This window comes from Centroberyx gerrardi, chromosome 8 (genome assembly GCF_048128805.1).
Source record: "Centroberyx gerrardi isolate f3 chromosome 8, fCenGer3.hap1.cur.20231027, whole genome shotgun sequence".
In the NCBI taxonomy this organism is placed as follows: Eukaryota; Metazoa; Chordata; class Actinopteri; order Beryciformes; family Berycidae; genus Centroberyx; species Centroberyx gerrardi.
In genome coordinates, this window is record NC_136004.1 from 16,894,978 (window position 1) to 16,907,372 (window position 12,395).

The 12,395-nt window shown below is 44.7% G+C and overlaps 1 protein-coding gene across 1 annotated transcript in view; it reads left to right on the plus strand.

Annotated features, from left to right (window-relative positions):
- Nucleotides 1-10,641, plus strand: part of fam222aa (family with sequence similarity 222 member Aa) — a 44,575-nt gene extending 33,934 nt beyond the window's left edge. The window contains exon 3 of the mRNA XM_071899803.2: nucleotides 8,560-10,641. Within this exon, the coding sequence (XP_071755904.1) occupies nucleotides 8,560-10,025 (1,466 nt within the window). The 3' untranslated portion in view covers nucleotides 10,026-10,641. The remainder of the gene's footprint in view (nucleotides 1-8,559) is intronic.
- Nucleotides 10,642-12,395: the final 1,754 nt, after the last annotated feature.

The window sequence follows — 12,395 nt, forward strand, 5'->3', positions numbered from 1 at the left end:
TTTTTTACCATTATTAAAGCTATCTCTACTACTAATTCTAATGCTAGTGCTGATAATAATGCTTTTAATGCCCCAGAGGAGCAGCAGGTCGGCTGCGGTGGTGCCAGTGGTGTTAATGGGGCAGGAATGCAGGACGTGTGCTTTCCCACGCTGTTAGTTTTCTTCTGCTGGCCGTGTTTGAGACGAGGCTCTGGGCTGGCTAGGCTCGGCTAATGCAGCCAGAGTGCAGACAAATGGAAAGTGACACTTGTGTGTGTAGAATGGTATTTGTGGTGACGCTTTGACTACAGATAATAAAGTGTTCGCCCTGAGGTGATTTCGCCCGGCAAGCACCCCAGATGAAACTCACTTACTCGGAGAGGGAGACGGAGGAGACAGAGAGGGGGATGAAGCGAAGAGAAAAGCACAGAGAAAGTGAAAATATAGAAAGGAGGTAAAGAGACAGAAGAGGGTATAAGTGAGGGAAAGCAGCAAGAAGATCAAGAGACCAAGAGAGAATCAGCTCAGGATCAATATGAGATTCACAAGTTGGTTATTTCAATGCTTTTTGAATCAGAGGATGTGGCTATTGTGCGTAGTAATGCATTGTTGTTGCACAGAGGGATCGGTTTTATTAGGGGAAGAACTCATCATTGCAAAGGTTGAGATTTCTCCCTTTGACTCCACCTGGCTTCCATAGTATACCACATCTATTCAAACAAGAAGGTGGAAAAGGGAATCTCTGGAAATGAAGAGCTTGAACGGGACAGCGGTACCACCTTCCTTGGCATCCAAAATAACTCAAATAGAATATAAGGTGAAACTAGATAATTGTTTTCATTATTACTGTGTTTCCTCATGATTGGTATTCAGTTGTGAAACATACAATATAAAGCTTATTTACATTTTAATGGTTAACAATGTAGTAGCTACGAAAGAAAAAGAATGTCAGGTTCAGCTGGAGGGCAGAATGTTTGGATCAGCTGTTGTGAGCAGGATCTCTGTGTCTGTGTGTGTGTCTGCATCTATGTCAGTGTCTGCATGTGTGTCTGTGTGTGTGTCTGTGTCTGTGTGTGTTCTGTCTGCCAGGCCATGTGTACAGAGGAGTCCTTCAGGATCAATCAATTCTCAGTAATTTCCCCTACAGCCCATAAAAGCCAGGTCTGTCTGGAAGGAGCATGAGGTTGCCACATCAAACCAGCTAATTAATTTTCATGGCTGATTCAGTAACATCTGGCTTTAGAGATAAATTCTAACGAGAAAATGTAAACACGACAGTAGCCTAGTTGTATAATATTTCATATTTCTTGGGTGGAAACCTTTATAATAGAAATCTAATTAGCCTTTTTGATCGCATACATTGTCCACTATCGTGTGGTACACATATGTGAAAGTGCATGAGAATTAAATCAAACCGTTAATAGCCAAACATCAGTGGAAACTGATCTTGTTTTTTCTGCTACATCGTAATCCTTATCTGTAACTGTGGACCTTATCTGTGTCTCAACATACTGTGTTAACCGCACACTGCAGGTTAGCTAAATGACCTCATGCTGCAGACTGTGAGGAGGAAGCCCAAATTAGGCTCTCAATTTTGTATTTCTTCCATCTGCTTGTGCAGGAAATAGATTGATTAAATCTTAGATGAGATTGGCTTTAATGAAATAAAAGATTAGATTTGGGAGTCATGTCCAAGTTTTTTTTTTATCTCTTTTAATGACTAAATCCATTTTTGACATCGTGCCATGTCTGTGTGGCTGTGAAGGATCAGTGTGCAGATTGCTTTAACATTCTCATTATCCTCTTTGCTATTTGCGAAACATGTTGGCGGCTTAAAAGCCCAATATGTGATTGCAGTATGGCGCCCCCTGTCGAAATGCTGTCACCCAACAACTGGCTTTATTTGCATAGTGATTCATTTGATTAAATGCTTTATTTTTCATCTGAAATGTAGTGTCTGACCTGTTGATTCAACTATTAACAATATGTGACAGCTAAATGAGTTGTTGAGCATGTAAGAGGTTTGTTTACAGTTGCAATATTTGTGTAAAATACACAAACATGTATTTTGAGTAATGATGGGTTAAAAAAGTAAAAAAAAACCAATTCAGCCCACAAGTGAGCCTCTTCAATAATAGATGTGAACAATTCAGATGCCTTTGGAGAAGACGGAGAAAGTTTAGATGAAGAATACATTTCCGTTGTCTTACAAATACGCATTTGTTTGATGATTATGATGACACAAGCAGCAGTGAATTCAGACAGGCGTATCCTCTGAGAAATCATTGCAGTTTGATTTTTATCTTTGCAATTATAGATAGCATAGGCCTGACAAATAATTGCCTCCATTTTTTCCGTGTTGTTGCTTAGAAAATCAACCTTGAGATGAACTGAGGGAGATGAGTGTTCCTAAAAATGGCTTTTCTGATATCAAGCAAGCAGCAGGGTTCTCTTTCCCCCCACATGCACTTGAATTGATTAGTACTCTGGCTGAGGGCATATTCAACATGTCTGCCCCCTGTGAGGCTGCTCTACCCTGTTGATCACTGGCTCATACATGTGCTTCCTCTGCTCTCCCCGCTCTCTCTCTCTCTCCTCAGGAAGCTCCTGTGGGGCGCTGAGGCTTTGATTGACTGGCGGCCGAGTCCACAGGACACCTCTATTATTATCATCTCTACCTCGGCAGAGGGGCGGGGGGCAATGTCCAGGGGGTCTGGCCGACAGCCCCTGCTTTGTGTGCCCAATAGTCAATTAGAGGCAGCGCACCGCCGGAGACGAGTGGGATGCAGGGTTAATTGCAGAGGACCAAACAGCTGGCTCTATCAGGGCCCATTGTGTTTGCAGCAGTTGTCACGGCAATTGAGGCCTGGCTGTAATCGCTGACTAATCAGCCCTGTGCCAGATGACACCTCCATTAGCACAAGGCAGGTATTGTTCAGGACGCGAAGCTGCCTCTGGCTTCCCCCCGCCTGCCCGTCCTTTTACAGCCCCGCTTTTGTCCGGCATGCTAACGGAGGTGGGGAGAGGATGTCATAGACCCTGATCCTATCTGCAAAGAGCTAAACAATAGGCACAGGTCAAGGGTTCCTCCATGGAACAATGCCTTCAAATCTGCCCATTCTACACTGTCAAACACAAGTCAAACATCCATGCAGACATGAAGGATTTGTAGACTGTTTTAGTCATTAATTTTAAATTTGTATAACTTCATAACAATGAGGCAGAGAGGGCAAAGCGTCCATCACTGGTGGATAGAGTGAATATGCAACAAGACTGTGGAAAAAAAAGAGAGATTAGCAGCGCTTGGCCTAGAAACCCGGTGGTTCTTAGCACCCTGTAGGTTGAAAGGACACATGGTGAGTTCTGGGGTCTGTGCAGCGGCTAATGTCCTCTGTGGGCTTGTTGACTGCTGACAGCTCATGCACATTTAACAGGGACCGTCTCTGGGGGAAAGGCTCACAGTGAACAAGGCCGATGTTGCACTGAAGCTGACCTGTTTTCTTTCAACTCTTTGGTAATCTCTGCTCCTGTTGTTTGCCCTAACCTCATCACAGACAGCTCTGTTTGTTTGGCCAAAGTTAATGTGTGTTATGCGCTCATTGTTCTGTGAAAACTTAATTGCAATTCAACCAAATGGCCTCTCTCTCTCTCTGTCTCTTTTAAACAAGTACTTTGCTCACCACTGTAGATGGTCAGAGAGGATCAAAGCATGTGGTAAGTAGGGATACAGGCTTGCAGCAGTGAGTGAGAAAATGCTGAGGGCTTTTTGATGTGTTGGAGCACTGGCTTCACTAATAAGATGAAAATTCTCCAACCTGCTCATAATTTTAGAACACTTGGAGTGCTAATAAATGGGAGCAAGGGCATTTCAGGCAGTTCTCTCTGACTTTTTCCTCTGCTTATTCATTTAAACCTCTAATTAAAATGCAAAGCATTCTCATGGTCCTCTGGATTTGGTGCTGCACTCTCACAGCCTCTGACTCCCTATCTCCTCTCTCTCTCTTTTTCTCCACACCCTCGCTACCCCCCTCCTTCCACCTCACCTAACTCCCTGCTCTCATACTCGCTCTGTCTGCCTTTGCTTCTTGTGATCAACACAATTTGACCTCTCACTTGGAAGAAGTGCACAGAATTTAATGGATTTTTTACAGTCTAATCTAACCAGTTCCCTCTTTATTGCTGTTTTGTACCCAGTGGACCTCATCTTTACCAGGCCTCCTCCCCCACCTCTTCCACCCTCACACCAAGAAAATTAGTTCATCAGAATTCAAAATGTACTGCTGGCTAATTAAAGGAGTGTTAATTGAGTGTTCAGAATTGGGTACCCCCTTCCCCAAACACACACACACAGATACACACACATGCACACATACGCACACGCACAAGGGCTCTTGCGTGCGCGCACACACACACACACACAACGCAGTCACAATGACGGCACAGGGTACACCAAGGACGTTGCGCTTCGGGAGTTTCATGCCAATCAAAAATGGAGAGAAAGGAGAGTGCCCATCCTCCAAGTGAAATGGGATTTCTAGATCATATCGTGGCCCTCTGCAGCTCAGTCCAGCTCTGTGCTGCCATGTTATCCTATCCCAGCCCTACTATCTCTCTCTGACCGCTGGAGAGTGTAACACTGCACAGATACCCTCTCTCACAACGCGCATCGTGCTAATGAGGGGTGGCATTTAGAGATGTGCCGCTCTGACACATGGGCATTGTGTGCCAGGCACTGGGTGATTAAGGACGAAGGTCAGCCCATTAATTGCCTCCCTGCCATCTCCGCTCCCTGGCGCGTGATCTCTCAGAACTAATGCATGTGTTTGCCTGAGCTTTTATCTCATCTCCTATGCAATTCAATCATATGCTTTCTTGGTTTGTTTACATTCCTTTCATGTGGAAGTTAAGTTTTTTTTTTGCTTAGTGTTATACAACTGTGCTAGCAGGTTTCCCTGTTCATTTAAGCTGTTTCATGTGTGCACGTGAGTGCACATAGCCTCCTGCTCTCAGGAAGGGAAAAAGCATATTCTTCCATCCCCAGGGGAAATAATTAATCCTTACAAGGCTGTCGCATGTCGAAATGAAGCGAGTGTGAAGCATTTAGCCCAGGAGGCATTGCAGGCTGTCGCCCGCACAGGCACCTGTTGTTGTCCCTGCCCTACATTTCATGAGAGCACTGAGCAGAGGATAACAACATGCTCCACTGATGGCAAGTGAAACACACAACTGCAGATGCAGGTCTTTGTGTGTGTCACTGTGTGTGTGTACATGCACAGGCTGGTGCCATTTTCTGTTGTTATGTATGTGTTTGCATGCATGACCACGTTGGAGTGTGTGTATAGGTGCAGGAAGCCCCCTACCTGATGAGGAGGTGAGGGATCACACAGAGGAGGCAGTGCTGGCTGCCTCAGAGGTGTTTATCAGCAAGCACCATCTGTATGCTGCTGCTCATAGCTGTGATCTACTGCAGCCTGAACCAATAAGTCACACAGCACTAGCCTAAAAAGAGACTCTCTCCTTTAACCTCCATGTCCTTACTTACGGACTTACTGCTCTGGAGGAGAGAGATGAGGAGACCCTGCACATCAAACACACAGTAGTGTGTATTACAGTGTGTGTATGAGAGTGAAATTACGCCCCAGTTTGTGGTCATACTTACTGTAATCAACTTTGCTGTAAAATTTATACCGTGGAACTTTTTAAAGAGGGAGCCAGAATCAGAAGCATCCAGATGCTCATTTGCCTCCTCCTCCTCCTCTTCTTCCTTTATGCCTGTGGGTTCTAATAACCGGAAGCCTTTGTGGAGCTGAGATGGGTTTTGTAGGCCTGAAAGGCCTCTAATCCCTGTGGCCTGTGAAGTGTGAAACCCTTTGATGCCAGGTTGGTGTGCCAAAGGCTCTGCCTATTGACAAACAAGGGCCAAGCTGGGAAAAGACGGAGGGAGAGGGCTTTCTCCTCTGCAGAAGAAATGCAGGCTCAGGCGTGGAAAATATGGACTCAGTCAGTGAGAAGGAATAGAATTAGCCACCCTTTAATGAATTTCCTGGCTGTTTTTATAGTTTTTTTTCTCATGTGGCAGTAATTAGGTGGAATGATGGGCATATTGCAGCTGGGGGCTTGTAGGGGTGGCAGGGCACAGGCCCTTGATATGCCTGAAAGCCAAGTATCTTTCCTCATTTAGACCATGTGATGATCAAAGATGTTTTTTTGCCCTCATGTAAAGGAGATCAGAAAAAATGCTGCCATTCCATTTGCATGTGGACCAGCAATGTGCTTTGAAATGAGCATGTTTTTCTCTTCTGAGCAAATGAAATAAGTCTTCTGTCAGTTTTCCACTGCAAGTCAGAACATCAAAGCAAATGGCACTGCTGTCACCAGGGAAGCAGAGCTTTGCCTCAGTAAGGTTGGTTAGATCTTAGATAGCCCGGCCTGGCACTCTCAGTCTAGCCCATTAGGATGGCACCAGGTTCATTCACTCTGATTAAAACCAACTCATTAAAGCAAGCCTATTTTTACATAAAAGGGATTGACAGAGTTTAATTATAATTTGAAATATAGTGTTTCTGATTTGGAGAGCATGTTGTCTGCAGGATGAACCAAATAGACGGTGCTTGGAAAAGGTCTTGCACTAAATTTGACTCGGGGAAATTCACAGACACGGATGCGATGTCTCTCCCCTCTGCTTTTAAATTCCCAATTTATTTCTTTTATGATATGGATCTTGTAGATTTAATCATTTTCACAGTTGGAGACCCATAGGATTGTAGAAATGAACTCCCCATGCTATCTGTAATGGGAGCAAAGAAATGAGAATTGTGACTGCTTGGCTGTGGAGTCTCTTTAAAATGACTTTGCAATCGGAAAGGAAATGGAGTGAGTCCTAGTCACAGCCTGCACCCTGCAGACTCCTTAGGTCGCCAGGACATTTGCTGACGGCATGGTTATGGCAGTTAATTTTTGTGCGTTTTGTTAGCTTTTGCATAAAAATGTCATTTTTGAAGGGGTTGCAAGTCATTTGTGGCAGTTGATATATTGCTTGTAAATTGAGTTCTTTCCCCAACCCCCCACCTTTTTGTTGCACTGAGCTAAGTAGCCATGAAATTGCCTGAATAATGTCGTTTAAATCCAATCTCGCCGAGGCCCCTCACCTCCGTGCCCTACCCCCAAACAATGACACATGGTGGGCTTTTTAGAAATTGCCATTTTCCTGTTTGCCACCTCAATTCACAATGGCCAAGCCTTGGCTCATTGAACGAGGCCCATTGCTAGTCTGACTTGCCTCTTGCGCTGTTGAATTGAATTTTGGGAATGGGGTGGTTTCAGATTGCGAGCCTGCCTCCTTACAGTAGATAACCATTTCCATATGAAACCGCATCTTCGCCAGGTCTGGTTTGCGATGGGGGGCTGTACCTGGCTTTCGTTTGTGCCACCATGTATTATTCTGTACACGTGTTGCTAAATCGCTCATTAACTCTGTACTGAAGAAAGACATGTAATAATGATATGTACTCTATGCACATTAAAGCCACCTTTTTGGTATTCTTCTTGTATGTTCATCATTGATTTGTTTTATAGCCACACAAGAGCAAAATACTACTGTGGGTTGGCATGTTTTAGGGCGAGGAGGGAGACGAGGGGGGGTTGATTTGCCCTATCTTGATAGCAATGTTATGTGTCTGCTCAAGTGCTTGGCAGCATGTGGCATATCTGAACCAATTATCAGTTATATTTTTGGCCAAGTTTGATCATAATAGCACTCTAGCATTCTTGACTAGGCTCTGTTCTTATATAGTTCACCCTAACCAGGCTAGTAATTCCCTATAGATGGTTAATTGGGTTTTTTGTGAGGGTCTCTCCATGCACTCCTGGATTGAATAAATGTGGAAATTCTGTGGCCAAGGGTAAGACCCAGTAAGTGATACCACTTATAAATCTCAAATGTGCCACTGCAATTAAACAAGCTTTTATCCCCTCCCCTTCGTCCCTCCTTGCCTGGTATCCAAGGCTAACCCAATTCAATGCTAAAGAGAGTCCGAATTAATTTCACAACGCACTGATTTAACAGCGCCTAAGGTACCAGGCTTTGACAGAATGAGTTTTTAAAAAGATCCATTTGTCTAGGGATGAACTTCCACAGGAGGGTGTGAAAATGAGATGGAAAGAAAGCTCAAATGGAGGAGGGGAGCGAGGGAACATAAATGAATGTCAGCCCTGATTTACAATTTGCCCCTCTGTTTGGGTCATGGCATTCTGCAGTGTGTGTGTGCTGTTTACATCTTGTTTTATTCGCATGCAGTTGTTGTATACTCAATTCTCAAGGATCTAGGTAAAACACTGACATGTTTCAGTCTGCTTTAGAGGTAGTCACAGTTGTGCTAACAGCGTTTACTGTTGCAGCAGATTGAGTGGTTATTATGATTGATTGATCTGACTTGGTGGCTGCCAGTGCTGTCAGCCCCTTAGCTATTTCTGGTAATAAACCCTCTGGTCTGGTGTATGTTCATCTACACATGTAGCCAACTATGTTTTATCTGAATTATTCACCTCACCCATACTAATCTCCCTTTTTTTTTCTTGCAGGTGAGCTGGTGGTTCCCATGCATTCCCCCCGTTACCCCACTGTGGCAGAACTTGATGCCTATGCTCAGAAGACGGCCAACAACCCTTTGTCCATCAAGATCTTCCCCACTAACATCAGGGTTCCCCAGCACAAGCACCTTAACCGGACTGTGAATGGATATGACACTACAGGCCAGCGCTACAGCCCCTACCCACACCTCCACACCGGGGGCTACCAGGGCCTGCTGGCCATTGTCAAGGCCTCTTCCTCATCGTCGTCATCATCATCCTTTATCCCCTCAAAAGGTGTTCTCAAGAACTCCGAAGGCAGACGGACTAAGCTTTCTCCAGCTCACATAGCCGTAGCCCCGTACCCGCCCCCTAGTAGTAGCACTTTAGCCAATGGCCATGGCCAAATGGTATACCACACCGGGCCCTCAAAGCCTCCAGAAGGCCCCGGACTGTCGGTCCCGCCGAATGTCACTGTAGCTGGCTCAGTGATTCCCGTCACAGGGGGCCGAGGCCTGCCCCTGCCCGCACAGTCCAACCTCCCCTCCATCCAGAGCATCATCTACCAGATCAACCAGCATTGCCAGGCCCAAGCTCTGCAGCAGGTGTGCCAAGGGGCTGCCACTGCACCGTCGAATCCCAGCCCCTCCAAACAGGGCGCAACTGTCATGGGGGTCTCCTCCAGCTCCTCAGGTGGAGGCTATGTGGTAGGGATGGCTCCCCAGGCTAACGTGGTATATACAGGGGCGGGGCTGCCAGCTCAGAGTGCGGAGGCGATGAAGACTGGGGTGTACCCGGACAGCATGGACTACATCCTCTGGCAGAAACAACAACAGCAACAACAGCAGCAGCAGCAGCAGCAGCAACAGGCTGTGCTCCGCATGTACAGCGGAGGCAGTGGAGGAGGAGGGGCGATCAGCAAGTCCCCCGAAACCTGTGTTCCAGGGGGCGGGATCATGGCTGCCCAAGTGTCCTCCTCTTCCTCCAGACCGTACCACCTGACAGCGAGTGCCAGTGGAGGAGGCGGCATGGACAAAGTTAGCTCTTCCCCTTTGAACTGTGTGGGCATGCATGGAAATTTCTCAGTGGGTCAATACTTTGCCCCTCCTTGGAACAGTGTGCTGGTGACGCCTGACAGTGACTGCTACAACCCCCAGGAGCTTTTGGGGACCTCCGCAGGAGGACCGGTCACAGGGCACAGAGAGATGGGCTACCCCCACCACCATCACCATTACCACCACCATCATCACCACCCTGCTATAGACAGCGGCGGAGGCCTGTGCTGCAGCCTGCCCAGCAAGAGCTTGTGCAACACCTCTGTGCTGAGCAGCAGCTTGCAGTCTCTGGAGTACCTGATCAACGACATCCACCCTCCCTGCATCAAGGAGCAGATGCTGGGCAAAGGCTACGAGACTGTGTCTGTGCCACGTCTGTTAGACCACCAGCATGCACACATCCGCCTCCCCGTTTACAGATAGAGGGGAGAGAAGAGCAGGAAAAGAATAAAGAATTGTGAATTTGTGAACAAAATCAAAGTTAAAGAACAGAGATGTTTCTTGGGTACAGATTTGTTGAGATTGGCACTGCTTTAACTAGTGTGGGAGCTGAGAGGAGAGCACTTTTAGTGCTGTGTGAACCTAGGTTTGGAGGTTTGGAGGCAGGCTGTGGGAATCCCAGAGCTGAAAGGTGGGAGTGATTACCAGTGGGAGAGAAAAGGGATTTCAAGATTCTCCAGATGTTCCATTGTGTGGTTTGCCAATAGGAATTTTGGATTGATTTATTTTTCTTCTGTTTTTGTTGTTTTACTTGCCTGAACTTTTTGATGAGAATCATAGCTTGACATGAAGTGCATACGCCACCTGTATTCCCCTTCCAAATACTAAGGATGAAGCTACTGTGTAGGTTGTCACTGAAATGGCCTCAAAGGGCCAAAGTTTAGAGCTGCTCTCTAAATCCAAAACTCTGTAACAGTACACAATAACCAGACATACACAGATGGATGAACACACACACACAGACACACACACACACACACACACACACACACACACACACACACACACACACACACGTACACGCATACACATATACACAAATGTGCTGATACGAGTAAATGAAAATTATAGGCAGTACTTGGGTGTTATGTACGAGGATCATAATGTTGAATAAAAAGGATAGTACAATATTAGTTATTATTGCTGTTATAATTGATACATAAATTGCACTGCTTGGAATCTTGTTAACTTTGAAGTTTGGAATTGGGTAGTTTGGATATGATATATTTAAGAAACTTGAAAAACTTGAACCTATTTTTTGTTGTTTTATATATTTGTAGGTATATTATATGCATTGGCTGCTATGGGGAAAAGTGTCTCAAATGCTTTTTTTATTTTTCCATTTTTGTTTTTATGATTTAATTATTCCTCCTCAAGCTGATGTGCAGTTTCTTATGTCCTGGTGTAAGACATAGTCGCTGCTTTGGTTCTGTAAGAACCCGGTCGGAGAGCTCTCTTTCCTAACCAACACTGGAATCTACAGTAAATCTTGAAACACTTATTTAAAAGAAAATGTCGCAAAAAAAAAAACAAGAAAAGAAATGTTACAATGAAGAATGTGATTGGGAGGTTATCTTCATAACCTTATGTGTATGTTTGTGCGTGTATGTGGCTGCGCGTGAGTGCATGCGCGTGTGTGTATTTTAGTTTGTATTTTTCAAAATCCTCAGACTTTTTAAGTGTGTCATTACAAGATTTCTACCACCAAGACTGAAAAAAAAAACTGATTCACCAGTCCCATGAACATCATATCTGACTAATGTACAGGAAATCCTGTCTTGAAACCTGAAACGCAGACTCGATTTGCTCCGTTCTATTGGAGGCTTTAGATATTCTCCCGAGCTAGAGTAGAGATCTAGTTCTCACATGACTCTTTCTAATTGTGGTTACAGTGCTACATCCCTTTCTACTGTCAAGTGATAACATAATGACAGCGAGAGGTGGGAACAAGTGGACGTCCTAGTTTGGGGGCCCTATACACCCCTAATCCTGCAAACAAAAACAAAATGAAAACAATCATGCCCTGTCCTCTCACGTCAGAGGAGATGAGATGAGGTTCACTGCTTTTCCTTGTCCATTTCAGCCCATGGTTGAGATGCATTTAGACCGGGCCAGTCTTAACTTGATGATTCAGAGCAGTGAAATATTTATTATGACTGTGAGATTCCCTTGAATGTACTGCACTTAAATTACTGCGATGTTTAATGCCTTGTGGGATTCAAGTGAAAGAGAAAAATTGGATCAGTGCAGCAGTCCTCTGGTCTTAAATTAGCATTTCTTTTGTCAGTCAAATTTCAATGGTAAATTGAATTTATTAACTGGAGAGAGAGCCGGAGCTTTGTTGTGGGGAAATACTGGCATCAGTCTAGATTTATGAAGTGCAATTATTATGACTGTATTAACATTTTTCTCTGAGCTTACACCAAAAAATGTAAACTACAGTTGTGAATACATTCCCAATGTACCACATCCCTAATCCCTATCCTTTTTTGTTTTGAGGTGTAAAATAAATTTCTTTAAGAATATATTCAGAAGCCACGTCTTGGCTTTGAAGTCTGTCATTATTTTAAACACGTCCTCTAGAAATCGGTGGGAAATTGGGCCCTAGTTTCAGCATGAGAGATATAGGGCATGTTGGAAGGATGTTTGATGTAGATTCTTTACTATGACTATAAAACCTCTGCCATCGAGAAAACCTGCATTTAATTGATCCTCTTTTAAATGTTTACACCTGGGCCATCCAAAGAAAGGGGACATATGGCATTGTTGAAAAAATAAATTCTTTATTCACCC